Source organism: Lepisma saccharinum, chromosome 7 (assembly GCF_977018435.1).
Source record: "Lepisma saccharinum chromosome 7, izLepSacc3.1, whole genome shotgun sequence".
NCBI lineage: Eukaryota > Metazoa > Arthropoda > Insecta > Zygentoma > Lepismatidae > Lepisma > Lepisma saccharinum.
In genome coordinates, this window is record NC_139235.1 from 86,293,841 (window position 1) to 86,318,519 (window position 24,679).

The window sequence follows — 24,679 nt, forward strand, 5'->3', positions numbered from 1 at the left end:
ATTTTCGCCCCATCAACACTGATAATAATTTTGAATTATCTTGCATTGTAAAAGTAATACTGGCGAAAGGGGAGGACTGAACATATCATTCCGTCACTGTAGGAATAACTGTTTATTGCCACCAGCTCGAGCGATGCAATAATATCCAGAATATCTGTCTGCATATGTGATTTAGGAATTACTCTGTATGATTAGTACACACTAAATATATCAAGATTATCTATTGCAAAACACAATGTACCATATTTTACTGAATAATCATCGCCAATGCATAATAGTTGCACAATTTTTTTTTAATCCAAAAATTTCATTGCATAATAGTCACATCGGCACATCAGATGATCAAACCAATGGCGGCTGCGTAGAATTTTTGGACACAAAAGATTACATTTCGTAAGTCTGTACTTCAAAACATTGTAGTAAATTTTATCAAGTGTAATATTTGGATTTTAATTTACAAATCAATAACAACTAATGTGGTAACTTTTTTTTATATAAAAATAAATGTTCACTGAACTGTTACAAAGAAATTATGTGCATTGATTTGAACTGTTAAATTTTAACATTCACGAGTATTAAGTAGATCCTAATCTTGGATTAGATTAGACAGTTTACCTAGTAAGGAATTATTTTTAAGTATAAGTAATACTGGCACAGTTTTTATAAAAAGATTTCACATCATGGTCTTTTTTTTTTTTTAAAAAAAAGGGCATAAAATGTGTGACGAATAAGCAGTGAAATATGGTATTTAGATTTCTAGGGACATAACTAGACTTTCCATCAACTTATGTTGTTTTTAAACAGACTTATGCTGGGAAGAACATTTCACATTACAATACTTTACAAAAATGAAATTTGATACATGAAATTAAACAAAAAATTAGCGTTTGAATCTGACTGTTATACTCTGTAAAATGTTTGCTAAGTCATGAACTTAAACAAAAACGAGAAAAACATAAAGATAAGAGTACTTAATTTGCACGCTTTGTGCATCCTACAACTGCTCCCCCCCCACACACACACACATACACATATTTGGGATCTATAAGTTCAAACATTGACGGTTACTATAAAGTTGAAATCAGACAGATTAAGTAGTAGTTATTAATTTTGGCTAGTGTAGGCATAGTGGCCTGCTAATTTGATAGTTCTCTTATAAGTTGGCTGTACTTTAGTGCAGAATTTTGACATTTACTTTTTTGTTTTATGAATGTAAAAGTTATTCATGTACTGGTTTTGAAATATATAAATGTCGATTCACATCTGTTTCCAAAGAGAAACCCATTGCAATAACCTGGTCACATTCATTCATTAAGTAAGGAGGTTGATGAACCATTAAGATTCTTGTGGAACATTTGTAATTTTATATCAGATCAGAATAATATATATCAGTCCATCTGTAATAAGAATGTGTAAGAAAAAGAAGAATATGATGATGATTGTGACAATAGTTTTGTATTTTTATGTTGCTATTCTGCCACTTTTGGATAATCATGGCAATTAGTATGACTGATTAGATGACATTGATAAAGGGACACTCACAAATTCACGCATGGCCAGGCTGACGCACAAACCCAGGAAATTTGGGCCAGGCTGACGCACAAACCCAGGAAATTTGGTGGCAAGATCAAAAGTCGACCAGCACTCAACCAATGAGCTGGCAGGCAAACAGTTTTGAAACCCATGGCACAACAAGAAGTGCACATGATTTGGAAGTTTTTCTAATTTTCAGTGACTGAACAGTGCGTTGGCATCAGCCGATATAGGCATATCAGTGTATCAATTATATCCAATATATCTATAAATATCTTATAATTTACTGCAAAATTCTGCCATTTAGTTACAATTTTTATGGATAATCTCCATGTCCTACTTTTAGAAAAGAAAGTGTCTGAATATGCACCTTCTTTTGCACTACAGTCATCTTGAAACACACATTTATTAAATAGGTCAACGAACAATTCAAGGATTATTTTAAATTTTATATCGGATTGGTAGATTTTATGTCAGTACTTTATTGGTATTGGTCAAAATTTCATGTCTGGTGAGGTCATGTCATCAGGGTGAGGCAGTCAAAACGGGAAGATTTAAAAAATTCACAAGAAATAGAGCAAATACTATTTATTTTTTGAACTTGAATGTACTGCACATGAGTGGAAATTACTAGCATACCTGAAAAATGTTCATTTTTTGAATTTGGTGTCAGTAAGATGGCAGCCTTTGTTTTGCACACATTGTCGGAGTCTCAGAGTTAATCTGCCCATGACGTTGCGAGAGGCAGTCAAACGGGAAGATTTCAGGAATGGCTGGTGGGCGTGGTTGGAGTTATGAGAGAGTGGGGTGTCACCTTGCTCGATTAATCCTGTACATGCTAACATGCTGGACGTTATGCTGACATGTTGGTAACCTTTTTCCTGCCTGCCCTCAATGACTATGACCCAGATGAAGAAACACTCTTCCAGCAAAATGGTGCAACTAGCCATACTGCCAGAGTGTCTATGGATGTGCTTAGACTCGCATTTCCTGCTCGTCTCATCAGATTTGGTGATATTCCATGGCCTGCCGTTCACCCGACTTGGCAGCTCCTGACTTTTTTCTTTGGGGTTAAAAAAAAAAATCCAAATTATTTAAGGACAACCCTCCAAGAACCAGGGATGATTTGAATGAGCGAATTCGGCAAGAGATCCACAACAGTCCGTTGGAGATGCTATGCAACTTCATGGGTGAATTTACTCTGAAACTCCGACAATGTGTGCAACACCAAGGACACCATCTTAGTGACACCATATTAAAAAAATGAACATTTTTCAGGTACACTAGTAATTTCCACTCATGTACAGTACATTCATGTTCAAAAAATTACTTGAACTTAATCACCGATGTCAGCTGATAGTTTCCTGGAGACCAAGTGTCCTGTGGAGTCCCATGAAAATTCCACATGACAGACACACATAATGTAAACATTGTGGAAATTAATCAAAACCCTTAATTTTCATTACTTTTGCAACAATCTAGTTGCAGTGGAAAATTTGTGTGTTAAAATTCATAAATATTCTTATTTTTTTTTGTCGTTACAAGTTTCAAGTATTGGTATTTGTTTAAAGTTGCACAGCCCTTATCTCAAGTCTACCTGTGTACCATATTTATATGTTAGAATAATTGTAGGTTTACATATCATGGAATCAGGTTATTATAATATTACTGTACTGTACATTGCTACACAATGTTGGTACAAAATAAATTATATTTATTCATTTTACATATATAGGATATTTATACTCCATACAACTGTTCCGTGGTGTTTTGTGAATCCCATGGGATGCACAGACCTCAGAAAATAGGCTGGTATCAGTGGTTAACTAACTGACTCTGACCTAATTTCTTGCCTTTGTCATCAACATGAGAATAGTATATCTTCAATAAGACACAAGGTTGTATCAAAAGATAACAGGACTGAAAGCATTATTATAAGACTATTGACTCTTTCAAGATAGTCTCCTGAAGTGTCATTCTAATATTCATTCCACTTTTCTAAGCAATCACCGAGACCTTCTTAGAGAGTTTTCTCACCAACGCAACATGCATCTTGTGTCGCATGAGCATCTCACCAATCAAACGTAGGATTGTGCAGTCCTATCATGCAGCTATGGTTCGAAATGTTGTTCTTGCCTCATTCCCAAAGCAAAATGTCTCGTGTAGCTTGTCGTTTTAGTGTTATTAAACTCTGTGACTGAGAATGGCAGCCGTGAAGTTTTTTTTTTTTTTACCTTGGGCTGGATGGATGTTTACATCGTGTACTCGGAGCTTTTGTGTCTGAATGAGACTGGTCGCATGTGATGACTGTTTAGAAAATCTTGTTTTCTGCAGAAACCTGTTTATCCACTGATGCCATGCCAAGCCCCAGTGAGACATTTGGCCGCTGTTAAGATGAATCAACTCATTTCTCCTAACTTTTCTGTACCCATTAATGTGAATTATGTCAAACTAATTCATATTAAATGTGCAGTGTGTCTGCAATCTTTGCTATCAATAGGTGACAATCTTCTCGTAGATGTGCATCATTGGTGTTCACTTTCATAACAGTTTTTGATATAGATGAATATCTGGGATGTGGAGCATCAACAAGACTTAATTCGATTTCCTTGAAACTACAAATATACAGGGTGTCACCTAAAATTACCACCGGAAATATTTTGTGAACAGCAATAAATATTGAAAAACTGATATATAGGTATAAGAGGGGCTCATGAAATCAGTGGACACAGTACATTCAACTATGTAAAGAAGTAAGATTTTCAACACAAACTTAGTTTTTCTTTAATGGAAACCTCATTTTATTTTTAGCCCATTTGAAAGTATGGAAAAATTCATTAAGGGTGGCGGTTGTTACATTGTAATACGTCAAGTAGTTCTCAGGTAATTGTAACGTGAAGTTGAGCGTGAATGTACATCCCCACTATGTCTGTCAGCAGAGCCGTGTGTAAATGGCGTTGTGCATGCAGCCCGCATGCTTTTATTGAATTTTTCCTACACTTGCCATAGATAAGTATCATCTCGGCCTTTTGAGAGTTTGAAAATACTATTTTCTCAGCAACAGTTCTGACGTAAGTACACTATCACAAACGTCTGGTTAATCAGTGTACTTTGTTACGTCCTTGCTTTATTTGATAAATTTGGTAAATCAATTTGATAGAAAGAAAAAATGTATAAGGTGCAAAGTTTACTTAAGGGTTTGTCATGACCAAATGAGAAGAGTTGATTGTTCCGATGTACTAAAAATTATGACATAAATGAATGAACGCCAATTAAATATTAGAAAGATGTTAATGTACTAACATTTATGTATATAACTGATGGCGGAATGTTTAAAATTGATACTTTTTAATTAACAAATATTTGTTAACTCAGAAAGATGTATCAGAACCTTTTAAATAATTTGTCAGTGGAGGCAATTGGGTTCCAAAACCAGGGAGGCAAGGTGCAAAAACTGGGGGGGCAAACACAGTATATTTCCCTTTGTAGATAAGGTTTGGCATAGTACGGGGGCAAAAGTGGCAAAAAGTGGGGGGATAGCAGCCCCCCCCCTCGCTGCCACTGAAGCTTACTTATGTACAAACAACACATTTTATTGTAACCCGCAGTTGTTGGAACGTAACAACTTTCCTAAGCACAGCTCATAGTATGCAGAAGGGTAACATGTTTGCTACGATACACGAATGGCATCAAAAGGCAGGGTGGCTACTCACCAGGAATTCTGGGAATTCTGCATGAATTATTGGCTCCGGGAATTATCCTATTGAATTTATACATATTGATAAATGCCCTGAGGCGAGATTTTCACAGTTGAGTTTTTATTTTTATGGAGGAAGGAAAATAATGTTGTGTGAAAAATAAAACAGTCTCGATCTGTTTACTTTGTAACTGTCCTTTGTAGAGCAATCTGACAAAGGGAAGATTATTGCAGGATAAGATTTCTTGAAGATAATTAGATAGATTTCCTTGAATGGAAATCAATTTTAAGGATGGAAAGGGGGGGCAAACATTGATGGCCAAGGGCACAGAGGGGCAATTACCCTCCTCGATTTCAAATTTTATGCAAATAAGAATACATTTTATAAAATTTTCTCGCTCGCATTGCCTGCTTTTCTTAGTCTCGTCAAGTTCAGAGCCGTAGCTAGGGAACGGCGGGAGTCGGCCCCGGCCGCCGAACAATCTAAATGATAAAAATTGTAAAAAAGAGAATGCCATAACGCCTAGTGAAATTATTTGCACCCTATTAAATCAATATTGTTTTTAGTTTGCAAAAATATGGATTAAAAATTTTCTTGTTCACTTCACTTGCAATATGATTGTTTTCTGTAATGCATTGTAAATTACCAGAGAGAAATAAGACTTCTCTTAATGGATTTTGTCTTAAATGCATGCACACTTGAGAGATTGATTGATTGAGTTTAATTTACTTTGCATTTTGTGCCTCTTGGCTAATTTGCGAAGATGGGGATGAGTGATGAAATTGATGAATGGACATTCAGAAACAACCAAGCCCGAGCGGGATTTGAACCCGGGACCCTTGGCATCGCAGCGCAATGTGCTAACCACTTGGCCACAAGGTCCAGTGCACACACTTGACTGAAAATTTATACAATTTTTACTGTTTGTTTGTTATGAGGTGGATGAATTGATTATGTAACGAATATAAATAATATACCTATACCTATATATATATATATATATATATATAATATGTATTAAAAAACTTTGAAGACATACACAATTTAGTGTTGTCATCAGGTGCGGTTGGCCTTATAGCGCACAGGATCAGTGAACCCCCAGTAATATACAGCATTTACCTCGAGAATGGACAATAAACAATGTCTTTACCTTGTGACAATTTTTCGCTAAAATTTGTACACAAGAAGTCATGTATTTGTGTCCGTAACGTGGCAAATTCTTTTGCTGAGAAAGAGAGACCGCGAATCGGCCTCCCTCGTGCAGACCCTCAGCTGAACCCCCACAGGAGAGCTCCTGCCATAGTGAAGGTTTGGGAGGCAGGCAGAAGCTCAGGGTAGCTATATGGGCAAAATATATGGCAAAGGATACTGAGGAACCTCGATCTCCAACAAACGGTCATGCGCAGTTCTGCTTTCTCAGAAGCAGAAGCAGCAGCCAGAAGGCACCGTCCTCGCTGCGAGTGAGACCCAGCTGGTTCCTCCCTTCCATTGTTGGCCTGTGAGGTTCAAGTTTGAAGTCCATTCGTTACATATTCAATCTTCTCTGTTGAATAATTTTTGTGCCGAACTTCTTGGTATAAATGCAAAATTGTGGCAGAGATGGATGAGTAGAAATGAATGAAAGCTGGAATTAGACACGATGAATTAAAATAAAAGAAATACATTACTAAAATAACTCGTGCATGCATTCAGACTTTTTCCTTAAAGATGGAAACACTTCGGATATGTGAAAGTAAAAGAATGGCGCGATCTTAGACAAGAAAGGAAGACGTGACAAACCATGTCGGCGTCAATGTTTCAAGGTTGTAAGTTTTCGAAGTGCTTGGATAGTTGATGCAAAGTATTGATGCTCCAAAGGATGGACTATGTTACGTCATTTGATGCAGTGTAGGTGTAGATGTCTGCGCAGGTAAGAAGTGGCTGCTAAAATGCATACAATTAACGGAAACATACCTTCTCTTCTGTTGAAAGAAAATTAAGAGATAAAGCGTTTGCTGGTTGACGAACTCCAAATTTGAAGAAAGAAAAAAAAAGCTGTAGCGTTCCAATGAAAGGGTCTCAGGTTTCTAGTACGTACATGCCATTAGTTGCCATTTCCCTTTAATAATTGTAGGACCATTGTGATTAGTCGTTTTATAATTGCAGGCATGGACGTCCGGAAGGGGAAAAGGGGCCACACCCGCCTGGAAAATTAATGTCAACCTAAAACTATTTATTACACACATGATTTCATTTCAGTCACAGTAATTTATGATGATTATTATAAAGACGTTGCAGGGACTGAAGGAGTGTTTTTTGATAGAACAGCACTATTACAAGGAAAAATGTGCCTCGTTTGTCCCATTGGAAAAAAATGATCTTGCTTCCCATCTCTGGCACAAATCCTGAGGACGTCCATAAAACCCGAAATTTCTTTCATAGATGCACAATTTATTGTACTGAGTTTCAGCCCTAAATTTATATGCACACCTCTACTATGAAACCTCATTCTATAAAAAATTATGTACCAATCTTTTAAGCCACTCTTTCCCCATCCCTTTGTTTCCCGAAGAAAGTCTATTTGCGGAAACTGAATATGTGCCATATGACTTCGGTGAACCCCCAGGAAAATAATGCACGAGCCGCGCCTGGTTGTCATGTATTTTCTTATTTTACATCACTCCATTTTGAATATGTGTAAAACATATGTTGTGTATGAAAGTTATACATGTTATATGTATAAAAAGAGTAATATTCAGAATGCATTTATCATGCATTTTCTGCCATTCAAAAATACAGTTTGTGTACTTGTTTTCCATTATTAATGAATATGAAATTGGACGTTTTTTTAAAAAAATGTTTAAAATCATTTGTTCCAACATAAATGCTTTAACAACGACTTCTACCCCCTTCTTGTGAAATTTATGAGGATGATAACGTCTTTGACCCTATCACTACTACTACTACTACTAATAATAATAATAGTCATAATATAATTATTATTATTATTGGTATGTTTATCCTGGTACTGCCCCCCCCCCCCCAAGGAAAAGTTCAGGGTTGCGCCTCTGGCGCATGTGTGTGGGTGTTGAGAGGCGGTAAAATGCAAGGTTGAAATAGGGAAAACATCTGCTTGTGGCCTTGAATTTTATCATGGTCCTAGAGTAGCCACTCTGAGAGGGGACTATCTTTGTTTCGACACACGAATCAACTTGTGAGAATGTTTGTTTCAAGCATCAACTTCACATTACAATTACTTGAGAACTTAATGACGTATTACAATGTAACAACCACCATTCTTAATGAATTTTTCCGTACTTTCAAATGAGCTAAAAATAAAATGGGGTTTCCATTAAAGAAAAACTAAGTTTGTGTTGAAAATCGTACTTCCTTACATAGTTGAACGTACTGTGTCCACTAATTTCATGAGCCCCTCTTATACCTATATATCTGCGAAAGCAGTTTTTCAATATTTATTGTTGTTCACAAAATATTTTGGGGGTTATTTTAGGTGACTCACCCTGTATATTCATAGTGTACTCTTAATTTTTTACATTTTTTTAGGGGATCAGCAGTATGTGCCTACTAGCTGGTGTAGTGGTAATGTCATCACTTTGTAGTCAAGGGGTTCCAGGTTCGATACCAAGTGAAGGAACATAATGGTTCAGATCACACTTTCAACTGTAGTTTCAGTCCTAATTAGCCTATATATGCATAAAGTTAATGCAAAAAGTCAAGCAATAAGCAATGTTTGTATTGGAGCTAATATAATTTAGGATCTTATTTTGTAAGGGAACAAGAAATGTCTAAAGGACTTTTTATGAATCAAAAAATGTTCCCAGAATTTACAAGACATCTAAGAATTCTGAACACTATGCATTGTACAATTGTTTAGTAATATGGTTGCTCTACTGTACATACTTTTAAGTAGGCATTTTTTTATCTTCCAGGAGAAATGTACTTCTGAAGACTTTCTACAATTAGATGATTTGGTATTTTCATGTCAGTAAGAATGGATCAGTCTTCACTGAACAATTTACCAAATGAAATCTTGCACCAGATATTTTCATTCATCCCAGTTCAGGATCTCGTTCTGACAGTGATCCATGTGTGTACTAGGTGGAGGGACTTTGTAAATGATCCAATACTGTGGAAAAATACTAAGTTTTATTGTGGCATTGATATTTCATTCTGTAAAGCTCTCAGTGTTCTCTCACAAGCTAAATATATGCGCCACTTGCACGTAAACAGAAGTTATCAAGAAGGCAAGAGATCACTGTTGAAGCATAACATTTAAGAATTGTAAACATCTTCGCACCCTGAAGGTTGAAAACACATTTTTTGATGAATTGGTGTTTTTCCAGCAAGCAGTGGAGCATTTACCCGAGCTCAGAGTTCTCCACTTTCATAGATCGTATTCTGATACACTAAGATTTGTAAGAGATGAATCATCACATGATTCTGATGATGACGATGAATCATCATATTATTCTGTTGTGGATGAATCATCACATGATTCTGATGATGATGAGAGATCATCACATGATTCTGATGATGATTAGAGATCATCACATGATTCTGATGATGATGAGAGATCATCACATGATTCTGATGATGATGAGAGATCATCACATGATTCTGATGATGATGAGAGATCATCACATGATTCTGATGATGATGAGAGATCATATTATTCTGATGATGAGAGATCATCACATGATTCTGATGATGAGGGATCGTCACATGATTTTGATGAGGGATCGTCACATGATTCTGATGATGATGGTGAATCATCACATGTTTCTGTCATTATGATGATTCATCACATGTTTCTCATGGCAATGATGATTCATCACAAGTTTCTCATGGCAATGATGATTCATCACAAGTTTCTCATGGCAATGATGAATCTTCACACGTTTCTCATGAGGACGATGAATCTTCACTCAATTCTGATCATGATTCAGACATGCCATCCCTTGAGTTATTGTATAAAAAGAGAGAATTTCTGAATTTAACAACACTCGTACTTCCAAGCTGTACAACAGTGACAACGAATGACTTTAAGGTGATAGTTGACATGTGTAAGAATCTCAAGGTATTGGACATTCAGAACAATAATAGGTTTTGCGACAGTGATTTCATATATCTAGTTGAGCAAAGAAAGAATACATTGGTTAATTTAAAATTGTCAGGAGCTTGCCTAACTGACATGTTCTACACGAGTCTAGAGATGTGCTACAAATTGAAAGTTCTCAGTGTTATCAATTGTGGAAAATTAACAGACAAAGGCCTCCGAAGCATTGGAAATTCCGAACTCCTTTCCCTGACGTTGAAAGCAGCTAAATCGACATCTCGTGGTTTATGTAACTTTTTCATTGAAGGCAACTTTTCCAAGCTAGTTGCACTTGATCTTTCATGGTGCAGTGTTGATGATGAGGTAACCAAAGCTATGTCTCACAATTGCCCCTCCTTGCAAAAGCTTTATCTTGGTTATTGTTTGCAGATGATGCACATTGGAGTGAGAAATGTACTTGAGGAGTGTCAGCATTTAAAACACTTAAGTCTCCTGGGTAACTTCACTTTCAGTGAAGAGATTGTGGTTGCTATTTCTTCCTGTGGGATATCTCTGAAGTCCATAGTCCTGGATGAAGAGCTGGCGATGAAAATACCTGGCATTGAATTCACAATACAAGACTCAAGAAAACTTGATGTAATCTGGTGTTGACCATTTTTACATTTTGAAGGTGCCATTCTATCTTCAAATCTGTCTTTTTTATGCTGATTACATAAGTAATACTGGTCAGTAGAATGACACCATTCTATAATATATTGCCATTTGTTCTAGTTAAGGAATTTAAAGTATTTTTAGCAGATTGATTACAGAACACAATGAGAGTATTGTGTTCAAACATGTTTTGTTGTATCTGAATTTTTCACGTTAGTTGTTGTTTTAATTAGCTTGAAATAAGAAATGTTAGAAGCTTATGTCTCTGTTACTCTTGTGGTTTCACAGTCATTGTAACTTGTGTGTGGTCACATTGGAATTTGACCAGTTTGCAAATAAATTTGTTTTCTCCTGCTGGAAATATTTGTCTATTTGAACTGTAACCTTTTATGATTTCAGTACAGATTTGAAATTTTAGAAGCAACCTGGCCGCATTTAAAAATTAAAAAAAATCCAATACTTTTGATATTGATTCCCACTGACACAAGTAATAATTTCAATTTGTTCTGAATACTGATGCATGGCAAAATGCAACTAAACTAGGGATAAACCCAATATTTGAAAGTATTGCGTGAACTTAATCACTGATGCCAGCTGATAGTTTCCTGGAGACCAAGTGTCCTGTGGAGTCCATGAAATTTCCACATGGCAGACACACGTAATGAAACATTGTGGAAATTAATCAAAACACTTAATTTTCATTACTTTTGCAACAACATTTGCTACAATCTGTCATAGTTGCAGTGGAAAATTTATAAGTATTCTGAAGTGTTTTGTCGTTACAAGTTTCAAGTATCGATATTTGTCCAAATTGGCACAGCCCTTATCTCAAGCCTACCAGTGTACCATTTTTATATGTTAAAATATTCGTAGGTTTACATATCATGTAATCAGATTATTATAATATTACTGTACTTTCATTTAAATTTGCATTTGCTACTGTAACAGTATGTCGGACAAGACCCCAGAACTACAGTTAGGGGTATGTGACTCGGGTGGCTGGGCTTAGAGCTGTAAAGGAATACATTCATTATCTTGGTAGAGTCTTAATACTAAATAGGAGAACCTGTAGGGAGTAGACATAATTAGGTGCATGAGTAATATCTCAACCTATGTGTTAGGGGAAGGGAGCTGCTAGGAAAGAAAGGTAGATTAGCGATACTTAGTAAGCTTGAAATGAAGATCCTTATTCATCTTCTAAGTGACTGAAGACAGCCTGGACTTGGTTGGGTGGATAGCCATCTTGGGTCGGAGACTGGACAGCACCTCCGGCCGCACTTCAGTTCTGCTGGTCGACTATCACACTTTATATACTTCGGGTGTGGTCATAGCAACCACAGGCATGGTTATTTCTGTTGCCTCGTGTCGTTCTCAGGAAGTGTAGAAGGTCAGGGAGGCATGGACAGAGGACTAATCGTATGTGGTGTCCTCACATGTAGAGCTCTCCGCACGTGGAGTAGCTGATCGTATCTGGTTCCTAGAATCCATTGCAGTAACCACAGCTTTCCTGTTGTTGCTGACCTTACTTCACTGAAGGGTAGAGAGTGCATGTGCACTGAAGACAGGCAAGATAACATCGATCCACAGCACCTTGAGTGCTTCCTGTTGAGAACCACACCCAAAATCCAAGTTTACAGAAAAACATGGACGTGCTGAAACTTGCCTCCATCTAAGCAGAAGACTAAGAACAGCTTCCAAGAAAAGTCAATCAGGGCTTGAGAGAAAAAATCGAGCTATGGCATCCATCGATGCATCCAAGACGACGTAGCAGAAGTAGCAGGGCTATAGCGTTAAAAGGTGAAGATTATTTTCCCATGAAGAGAATTCCATTAGTCTTAAGAGTCGCAACTCATCTGTAGCGTTGAAGGAGATCACATGACGAAATTGGCACTATATCATTAGAGTATCTAGTAGTATCGTGAGGTCAGGTATAGGGGTAAGAGACACTACCTATTCAAGTAGTAACTAATGGAAATGGAATTAAGGTGTATTAGCAATTGTTAGTGGGTAACCCTAAATAAGCTAAAGAGATTTCTCCATATATCAGAAAATAGTTTACATCATGGTTGAAGTTGCATAGTTTTCACATATTGTTGCACGCTTGCACACTTTGTTTTATGTTTTCACTTGAAAATGTTCTTGTTTTCATCATTGCACTTTGTTAAGTCACAATACGAAGATTTGCATCCTTTGAATTACTTTTGAATTTTAAATTTACATAAAATTTGCAAACATTTACAATGTTAGGATGCAGGTGAAACCAATGTCACACATGGACACCAAGGAAACAGTTTCTTTAAGCATGAGAAAACTACATCATAATACCAATTTATAATACATAGATGGTAACCCTGAAAGTAAAAATATTAATGTACTGAAGTACAATGACGAACAAATGCTATTTGAAATGAATTTATAATATCTGCTCGTGAGTGTACTGGAGTAATTACAAGATATCTTTCTTGTTATCAGTTTGTCAGCAATAATAGCTAGACTCAATAAATTCAGAGTTGAGAATTTTATTAACCATCAAATCAAAATTTGGTAATCCCACTATTATTTCAATTTCCTTTCGTGAAATCCTTGTGAAGTTCAGCACACAAAAGTAAAACTGCAGTACAAACTGCAAATTTGAAATTTCCAGATCAGAACAATTGGTCTGAAATGTGATGGTTCATGTTAAAGGTCATGTTCGTGATGAAGTTCACAACCTTTTTAAATGAAGTTTGTCATACCACCATTAATCCAGATTTATCATTTAAATATATTGTCAATCAATCTATTGCTGTAAATAAGACATGACCAAAATATTATGTATATGTTATTATTTCCACTTAAAATTACAGTTATTTGCTTGCTTTGTCACTCTACTAGTAACAATTCATCAATTCACTTGAGTTCAATCATTCATTTCCTTTGAGGCAAGATACTAAGCTTCATGCTTGTTTAGAATAGTGTCTCCAAGTGAGACCTTTGTAAAAGCAACAGGACTATACCAAGTCCTAAAATTGGCAAGGAAAACTATCTGCATCGAGTAATTACTGCTTCATGAGCGATGATATTGTCATGAATCACTCTCGTTAATCTATTACTGACTAAAATATTGCCAGTAATGTCTTGATAACTCATTAATGCCATGCAATGAAACCAGTGAATGAACGTTAAATAACACAACTAGTATTTCTATAACAAGGTTCATATCCTCTAAACACTATTAATAAACATTATTCAATTACTTAACACACAATAATAAAGTAAGGGATTAACTTGGCCTTTAAAACACTGACTTAGATAATAGGAAAACACATTGACCCAGTTGAAAGAAGCAAGAACGAGATTGCTTGCAGTCAGTGATAAAACGTCATGTTGCTTATATATATGCCATCACAAGTGAGATACAGCGTCACTAGACATCCGAGAATGGCTACTTCCTGTTTAGCAACCACAGGCATGGTTATTTCTGTTGCCTCGTGTCGTTCTCAGGAAGTGTAGAAGGTCAGGGAGGCATGGACAGAGGACCGATTGTATCTGGTGTCCTTGCTATAGTCTCATCGGGTCATTCGCATGTGGTGTCCTCACATGTAGAGCTCTCCACACGTGGAGTAGCTGATCGTATCTGGTTTCTAGAATCCATCGCAGTAACCACAGCTTTCCTGTTGTTGCTGACCTTACTTCACTGAAGGGTAGAAAGACAGGCAAGATAAGATCGATCCACAGCACCTTGAGTGCTTCCTGTTGAGAACCACACCCAAATCCAAGTTTGCAGAAAAACAACAATTTTGTTGCAAAATAAATTACATTTATTCATTTTGCTTAATGTACAGGATATTTAGATTTCATACAACTGTTCCTTGGGATTTTGTGAATCCTATGGGATATACAAACCTCAGAAAATAGGCTGACATCAGTGGTTAAATGACTCTGACCTAATATCATGCCTTTGTCATCAACATGATGATAGTATATCTTCAATTGGTCACAAGGTTGTATCAAAAGATAACAGGACTAAAAGCATTATTATAAGACTATTGACTCTTTCAAGATAGTCTCCTGAAGTGTCATTCTAATATTATTCCACTTTTCTAAGCAAGCAAGACCTTCATAGGTAGATTTCACACCAAAGCAACATGCAGCACGTGTCGCATGAGCATTTCACCAATCTGTTGCTCTTGCTTGACTCGTTCCCAAGCAAAATGTGTCGTGTAGTTTGTCCTTTTGGTGTGAAATATCTCTGAGATAGATTTGTTTCTCAACTAGACTGGTCACATGTGATGACTATTTAGAAAATCTGTTTTCTGCTGAAACCTGTTGATCCACTGCTGCCATGTCAATCTCCAGTGGGTCATTGTTAAGCACAAGTAACAACATTTCCCCCAACTTTTCCGTACCCATCAATGTGAATTATGTCTTAAACTGATCCATGTGAAATGAGTGTTGGGTCTGCAATCTCTGCTATCGATAAATGATAATCTTCTTGCAGAAGTGCATCAGTGGTGTTCACTTTCATCACAGTTTTTGATATGGATGAATATCTGGTTATGTGGAAGATCAACAAGGTTTTCTTCGCTTTCCTTGAAACTACAGATATATATGCATAGTGGAATCTGAATTTTTTACATGTTTTTAAGGGATCAAGAAGAAAAGACAGAATGTTGGAAAATGTAAAATCTATAAAAACTGTTTTACTGGTAGCATAAATATTGAACTTACAATGGAGGAAAGTGCACAATCCAGAAATGTAAAATTATAATTCCTCTTCACTTGTATATCTGAATCTAACTGTATGATGCTTTCTAAAATGTTTGCTTAGTCATGGGACTTTAACAGAAGCAAAAAAAACGTAAAGATATTTGCACTTACTGTGCGTGTTATGTTTTAGAACTTTTCTTTATTCTGTTTTTTGGTGTCTCTTTGGTGCTACTTTTTGACTAGTGATAGTGAGAATGAGTGACTATAACTGAGTAAGATTGGTAAAAGTGACAGTGCTGTGGTGTTGACCGCATCACCTCCAAAATGTCTGAGATCGAGAATATGTCGCCATATATATGCCCTACCCCCAATATCCCCTAAATATGACTTAATGGCTTGGTGCTACATGCACAGGGAACTTTACCTTTACTTTACCTACTGTCAAAGTGACAAGTGATATATCAACATAAGGGAGCACTCACGAGCTTTCATATCAATGCCACCCAGCGTGCAGTGTATTTCCCCCTTGGGGAACTGAAGGTTCAAACATTAAATGCTACTACAAAGTAGAAATGGGACAGATTAAGTGGTGCGTATTATAATTGATCAGTGTAGGCATATTGTCTTCCCGATTCAATATTCTGTAAGTGGATTTTAGTGTGTAATTATGCCACATAATTATGCATATTTCATTTTTGGTGAAAACACGAAATGTGAAATAACACATTGTAATGTTAATTTTTCATGTTTCTGAAAGGTGTGAGATGCATTTTTCTACCCTGTTTTGTCACGAAATAATGCGAGAGTTGATTTACCGACGCAACACTTTCTGAAGTCAGAATTATCCTGAGAGTTATGCAATTCACGGAAAATTGATTAATTCTGCTGTAAATATTTGAGAAGCAAAAATGGACTCCTTTATACAGGAATAAACTTAATATTCTGGTAACGACATAAATGTGCTATTAGAAGGGATATGTTTATTTTGTGTAGTAAGAGCTGTTTTTAAATCAAATTTGGGATTGTATTTACATTTTTAAAACTAAAATGTAATTTTACATACCACTTTTTCACCGCTATAACAGCGAAATTTTATTTTACTTACCGCTTTTCAATCCGAAATTGACTCGATTTTTGTACTGAAATTTTCCTTTTTGATCTACCAAAGATATGTGCCTCTACACATAGCTATTTGTTGAATGAATATTAAAGTATGATTCATGTACTCAAGTTTTGAAATATATGTATATATGTCCAAATCCACATCTGTTGTTTCTAAATGATTGCAAATGTTTCAATCATTTGGTCACATACATTAATCACATTAGTGGTACGTTCGAAAGTCAACCACTTTATGCTCTGAGCCAGCAGGCAAACAGTTTTAAAACGTGAAGACAGCCAAGAAATGCATCCATGCAGAAGTACACATTTCCTCATTTTCAGTAACTGTACAGTGCCAGAACTAGCCCATTTCTTCCATGTTAAGTTGTGTACAAAAGGAAATTGTGCATCATGTCCATTCATTTTGTTGTATTCAAACAGGATGCAGCCAAATGGAAAAAATAAGAACTTTAATTAGGAGAGGATCTCGTAACCAACACCAGTACAATTTTGTATTATATGTTATCACCTTTTTTTTTTTTAGTTTAGAATAAAAATGTGGAAATCTACAACAATTTCTGTCAGAAATTAATATTTACTTAGAATCTTGCACATCATAATGCTATCTACTTCTCATTAATGTTTCAGCAGTTCAAACATGAAATGGGTGTAAGGGTTACCCTTTTGTGAAGGCACCAAAGTATCAGCCTCTTTTCCATGTAGTACACAGTGGACTCAATTTGACAGACTGATGAGGCTCTGGTGTTTGCACTCACAGCCAACGGAATCCTCTGTTGGGCCTGTGTTGTGGTGTTAGCCAGAAGTGCCAGGAAGGCAAAGTAAAATAAACCAAATCAATCAGTCAAATCTATGAAACAACTACCATACATGCAATCAACAAATGTGCCTACATGCTGGCATAGTGGTAATGTCGTCACCATGTAGTCAAGGTGTCCCAGGTTCCCAGTGGAGGCACATAATGGTTGTGGTCCCACTTTAAACTGTAGTTCCAGTCCCAATTAGCCTGTCTGTGAACAAAGTGAACTTGAAGCAGGAAGTCAAGCAGAAAGCAATATTTATAATGGAGCTAGTATAATTCAGGATCACGTTTTGAAAGAGAGGACAAAAGAATATCTATGGACTTTTGTCAGGATAGAGAGAGACTTTTATGATACGAGAAATGTTCCAAGATTTTACAAGACATCTTAGAATTCTGAACACCATGCATTGTAAAATTGTTTAGTAATATTGTTGCTCTACTGTACGTACTTTTAAGTATACATTATTTTTTTTATCTTCCAGAAGAAATGTACTACTGAAGACTTCCTACAATTAGATGCTTGATTATTTTCATGTCAGTAAGGATGGATCAGTCATCACTGAACAATTTACCAAATGAAATCTTGCACCAGATATTTTCATTCATCCCAGTTGAGGATCTCGTTCTGACAGTGAGCTATGTGTGTACTAGGTGGAGGGACCTTGTGAATGATCCAATACTGTGGAAGAATGTAAAGTTTTTTTGTGGCATTAATATTCCATTACATAAAGCTCTCAGTGTTCTCTCGCAAGCTAAACATTTGCGCCACTTGCACGTTACTGGAAAAGGAAAATATGCCAGTGAGAAATTACTTTTGAAGGCCGCATTTAAGAACTGCAAGCAACTTCGCACCCTGGTGATTGAAAGCACATTGTGTAAAGATTTTGTGCTTTTCCAGCAAGCAGTGGAGCATTTACCTGAGCTCAGAGTTCTCATCTTAAATAGCATATATTATAATAGACTAAGATTAGAAAGTGATGATGATGAATCATCATCACATGTTTGTGATGGGGGTGAAGAATCATCACATGATTCTGATGATGATTCATTGATGCCATCCCTTCAGTCATTGTACAAAAAAATAGACTTTCTGAATTTAACAACACTTGTTCTTCCACGCTATACATCACTGACAACAGGTGACTTTAAAGTGATGGTTGACATGTGTAAGAATCTCGAGGTGTTGGACATTCGAGCCTGTTCCCTACTTGGCGACAGTATTCGGCTTCACAGCAGTCTTTTCATATACCTTGTTGACCGAAGAAGGAATACATTGGTTAGTTTGAAATTGTCAGCTTTTCTCCTAACTGATGAGTTCTACACGAGTCTAGAGTTGTGCCACAAATTGAAGGTTCTGAGTTTGGATAATTGTACAAGATTAACAGACAAAAACCTCTTAAGCATTGGAAACTGCGAACTCCATTCCCTGACCTTGATATTTGCAACTAAAGCAACACCTCATGATTTGTGTAACTTTTTCATTAAAGGCAACTTTTCCAAGTTAATTACACTCATGCTTGCAATCTGCAGAGTTGATGATGAGGTAACCAAAGCTATAGCTCATAATTGTCCCTCCTTGCAAAAGCTTGATCTTCTTTATTGTTTACCCATCACACACATTGGAGTGAGAAATGTACTTGAGGAGTGTCGGCATTTAAAACACTTGTGTGTCCTGGGTAACAACACTTTGAGTGAAGAGATTGTGGGTGTTGTTTCTTCCTGTGGAATATCTCTGAAGTCCTTAACCCTGGATAAAAGGCTGAAGAAGGAAATACCAGGCATTGAATGCAGAATACAAGACTCAAGAAAACTTGATGTAACGTGGCGTTGACTATTTGTTCAACTTTGAAGGTGCATTCTGTCGTCAAATTTTTCATTTTTATACTGATTTCATAAATAATACTGCCATTCTATAATATATTGCCATTTATTCAAGTTAAGGAGTTTAAAGTATTTTAAGAAGTATTGTGTTCAAACATGTTTTGTTGTATTTTTTGAATTTTTCACACAAGTTGTGGTTTTAATTAGCTTGAAATAAGAAATGTTCTTATTTCTCTGCTACTCTTGTGGTTTCACAGTCATTGTAACTTGTGTTTTGTGTTTCATGAAAATTTGTATACTCTGGAAGTTGATCAGTTTTCAAATAAATATGTTTTCTCCTGCTGGAAATTTTTGTAGTCTGTTCTATTTGAACTGCATCCATATGTTATCTCAATACAGATTTGAAATTTTAGAATCGACTTTGCCACATTTGAGCAAAAATACAAATACTTATGCCAATACTCTTGATGTTGATTCCCACAGACACCAATGTTTTGATCACAAGTAATAATTTCAATTTGTTCCGAATACTGTTGCATGGCAAAATGCAACTAAGCCAGGGCTGACCCGACATTCGAGAGCATTTCTTGAATTTAATCACTGAAACCAGCTGATACTTTTCTGGAGTCCAATTGTCACATGAAGTAAATGAAAATGCCAATACTCTTGATGTTGATTAATTGATTAATATTACACACATAGTGTAAATGTCCTGGAAATTAATCAAAATGCATAATTTTCTTTATTTTTTCAACATCATTGTTACAATCTAGTTGCAGTGGAAGATTTGTGTATTAAGTTTTACAAATATTCTGAACCGCTTTGAATTGTTACAAATTTCAAGTATTGGTATTACTTCCAAGTGACACAGCCCTGATCTGAAGCTTGCTAGGGTACCGTTTTTGTGTGATAAAATACGTATCCGTAGCTTTATGTATCATATATTCCATTTAAATTTACTTTTGCTACACGATGTTCGTGCAAAATTAATTATCTTTATTCATTTTGCATAATATACAAGATATTTAGACTCCACAAAACTGTTCCTTGAGATCCTGTGGGATAGACAGACCTTTGAAAATAATCTGGTATCAGTGATAACATTCGAGCCGATGCTTTCAGATATTGAAACCAGTGTCATTGACCAGTACTGATTCTGACCTAATTTCATGCCTTTGTCATCAACGTGATAGTAAACTTCAATAAGTCGCAAGGTTGTATCAGAACATAGCGTCATTTTAGTATTCAGTGCACTTTTCTCAACAATCCCTGAGACCTTAAGGAAATTTCACACCGATGCATCATGCATCATGTGTCGCATGAGCATTTCACTAATCAATTGGTGGCTTGTGCAGTCTTGTCATGCAGCTACAGTTTGAAATGTTACTCTTGCTTGGCTCATTCCCAAGATACATGTAGCTTGTCATTTTGTGTGGAATCTTCCTTAGACTGTGCACTTAGCAGATCCAAAACAGTGTTATTCAACTCACTGACTGAGAATGGCATCAAGGAAACCTTTTTTTTTAACTTGGGCTGGACGGATGTTTACATTGTGTAATCGTAGCTTTTGTTTCTGAACAAAACTGGTTGCATGTTATAACTGTTTAGAAAATCTTGTTTTCTGCTAAAACCTGTTGATCCATTGGTGCAATGTCAGGCCCCAGTGGGACATTTTGTCCTTGTTAAGCACAAGTAACATCCAGAGAGAGAGTGGTGATGGGGACCTCTCTCTCTCTCTCTCTCTCTCTCTCTCTCTCTCTCTCTCTCTCTCTCTCTCTCTCTCTCTCTCTCCCCTCCCTCCCTCCCTCCCTCCCCCCCCTCTTTTGAACTTTTGAATCATTTCCCCCAACTTTTCTGTGCCCATCAATGTGGATTATGTCTTAAACTGATCCATGTGAAATGGGCATTGTGTCTGCAATCTTTGCTATCGGTAAATGATAATCTTCTTGCAGAAGCGCATCAGTGGTGTTCAATTTCATCACAGTTTTTGATATGGATGAACGTCTGGGGTGTGGAGCGTCAACAAAGCTTTCTTCACCTTGCTAGAATCTTTTGTGCACTCTCAAAAATGCATGCTCTTGCTCCTTGTAAGCTTTCTGTATAATTTGCAGGGTTTTGGTTGGTTGAAAGAGCACAAAACCTTTTTGCTGCATGCTGATATAGCTTCATATCCATCTAGATTATTAGAATATAAAGAACCTGTGACCTCAGCAGTGGTGGGCAATCATACAACCAGTTACAGAGTGACATGTGGTCAGCACAAAAAAAAGGGGAAAAAAAGTATTTGTTGTATGTTTCCATGACTGGCTTACGCTACTCATTTGTAGCTCCCCAATTTCACCATAATGGTGGGTCTACTGGTCACATACACAGGCCGAAATCTCAGGGGAAAAGTTGTTACGCTTCCCCCTGGAGACCTGTACCAGGGTGCATTTCATAGTTGGAGCCCAAAACATGATGCCTTAGACTGTATGGCCACGGGGCAGGACTCTTCACAACAATGCAGAAGGAAAAGAGACAGCAACCCCTGATCTTTTTAGAGACCACTGCTGCTACATTAAAGTAAATGTGACTTTCTGGTTTCTTCGTTATAGGCAAGAGTCTTGAAAAACTTTTAAATGCTTGCAATGGTTATTTTTCTTTCTAGTCCGTTCAGCAAGTAATGTACCGCACGTAGGATGCTGCTCCTCAATATCATTCACAATAAATAGAAAGCAAACAACCCTTAGTCAAAATGCAAGGTAAAATTAAATCAACCGCATAGTGCAAGGTGCGAAATGTTGACTGAGTGGCTCAGAAAGTGTGGCAACCCTGGAGGGCCAGGGGTGTGGAGGAGCAAGGGGAAACTCCAAAAGCAGGTAACCTTGATTGGACTACTTTGGTGGCATCAGCTGTAGTAATGTCGTCACCATGTAGTTGAGGGGTCACAGGTTCGATACCCAGTGGAGACACGCAACGGTTCGGATCACACTTTAAACTGTAGTTCCAGTCCTAGCCTATCTGTACCTAAGGTGCACTTAATGCAATAAGTTAAGCAATAAGCAGTGTTTATAATAGAGCTAATACAATTTAGGAACTCGTTTTGAAAGAGAAGACAAAAATTATCTTAGCGGCTTCTGTCAGGATAGAAAGTTACTTTTTTATGAATAAATGAAGGAAAGTAGTTCCTAAATTTTACAAGAGATCTAAGAATTCTGAACACTATGCATTGTAAAATTGTTTAGTAATATATTATATTACATGCTTTTAAGTGTGTACTGGCCCCCATGGCAGAGTGGTTAGTACATCGCGCTATGACACCTGGGGTCCCAGGATCCGATCCCGGCCTGGACATAGATGTTTGTGAGTGTCCATTCATCATTTTCATCACATTCATCACTGATCCCCATTTTAGCAAATTAGCCAAATGTGCCACAAAAAAGTGAAGTGAAATAAAGCAAATAAAAATAAATCTTAAGTGTGTGTTTATTTCTTTTATCTTGCAGGAGAATTATACTTCCGAAGAATTTCTGCAATTAGATGATCGTTTGTTTTCATGTCAATAAGGATGGATCACCCTTCATTGAATAATTTCCCAGATGAAATCCTGCAGCAGATCTTTTCATACATCTCAGTTCGGGATCTTATTCTGAAAGTGAGCCACGTGTGTACTAGGTGGAGGGACCTTGTGAATGATCCACTACTATGGGAAAACTGTAAGTTTTACTGCAGCAATAATATTCCATTATGTATTGCTCTCGGTGTTCTCTCGCAAGCTAAACATCTGCGCCACTTGCACGTAAACAGAAAAGCTAATCATGCAGGCGAGAGATCAGTGTTGAAGGTCTCATTTAAGAATTGTAAACGTCTTCGCACCCTAAAAGTTGAAAACACATGTCTTGAAGAATTGGCGCTTTTCCAGCAAGCAGTGAAGCATTTCCCCGAGCTTAGAGTTCTCCACTTAGATAGCCCATATTCTCGTAGACTAAGGCTTGAAAGTGATGAATCATCACAGGAATCTGATGACGATGATGCAGGCATGCCATCCCTTCAGTCATTGTACAAAGAGAGAGAATTTTTGAATTTAATATCACTCATCCTTCCAAGCTGTAGAACACTGACAACAAATAACTTTAAGGTGATAGTTGACATGTGTAAGAATCTCGAGGTATTGGACGTTCAGCACAGTAATACGCTTCGCGGCAGTGATTTCATATATCTTGTTGAGCAAAGAAAGAATACGTTGGTTAGTTTGAAATTGCCAGGTAATCTCCTAACTGATGAATTCTACATGAGACTAAAAGCATGTCAAAAATTGAAGATTTTCAGTGTGGAAAATTGTACGAGATTAACAGACAAAAGCCTCCCAAGCATTGGAAGCTGCAAACTCCATTCCCTGACCTTGAAAGCAACTAAAGCAACACCTCGTGGTTTGTGTAACTTTTTCATAGCAGGTAACTTTTCCAAGCTAATTACACTTGATCTTTCAAAGTGCAATGTTGATGATGAGGTAACCAAAGCTATATCTCACAATTGCCCCTCCTTGCAAAAGCTTTATGTTGATTATTGTTTACAGATCACACACATTGGAGTGAGAAATGTACTTGAGGAGTGTCGACATTTGAAACACTTAAGTCTTGAGGGGAATGACACTTTCAGTAAAAAGATTGTGAATGCTATTTCTTGCTGTGGGATATCTCTGAATTCCTTATCTATGGATAAAAGACTGAAGACGAAAATACCTGGCATTGAATTCACAATACAAGACTCAAGGAAACTTGATGTAACGTGGTGTTGACCATTTCTTCCATTTTAAAGGTGCCATTCTGTCTTGAAATTTTTCATTTTTATACTTATTTCATAAGTAGTACTGCCACTCTATAATATATTGCCATTTGTTCAAGTTCAGGAATTTGTAGTACTTTAAGGAGATTGATTACAGAATACAAAGAGAGTATTGTGTTCAAAACATAGTTTTCACATACGTTGTTCTTGAAATTAGTGTGAAATAAGAAATGTTAGAAGCTTATATCTCTGTTGCTCTTGTAGTTTCACAGTCATTGTAACTTGTGTTTGTGTTTCATGAAAATTTGTATACATTGGAAGTTAACCAGTTTGCAAATAAATATGTTTTCTCCTGCTGGAAATATTTGTCTATTTGAACTGTATCCATGTGTTATCTCAATACTGATTTGAATTTTTAGAATCGACTTTGCCACAGATGAAAGAACATACCAATACTTAGGCCAATATTGATATTGATTCCCAATGACACCAGTGCAATGTTTGGAAAGTTACTTTTAAACGGTAACTAGTTATTGTTACTTGCTT

The 24,679-nt window shown here is 36.7% G+C and overlaps 1 protein-coding gene across 4 annotated transcripts in view; it reads left to right on the plus strand.

Moving 5' to 3' along the window:
- The window catches only part of LOC145989991 (F-box/LRR-repeat protein 21-like), a 163,210-nt gene extending 138,731 nt beyond the window's left edge, over positions 1–24,479 (plus strand). The window contains exon 2 of one of the 4 annotated variants that reach the window (XR_014441909.1): positions 22,855–24,479. Coding sequence is in view for 2 of the 4 variants with exons in the window: in XM_083125562.1 (XP_082981688.1) it covers positions 18,081–19,379 (1,299 nt within the window). In the remaining 2 variants the exon portion in view is untranslated. Of the gene's footprint in view, positions 1–9,160; positions 9,475–18,030; positions 19,665–22,854 lie in introns of those variants that run through there. The other 3 variants (XR_014441910.1, XM_083125562.1, XM_083125563.1) reach the window with 3 other exon arrangements.
- The last annotated feature ends 200 nt before the right edge of the window (positions 24,480–24,679 follow it).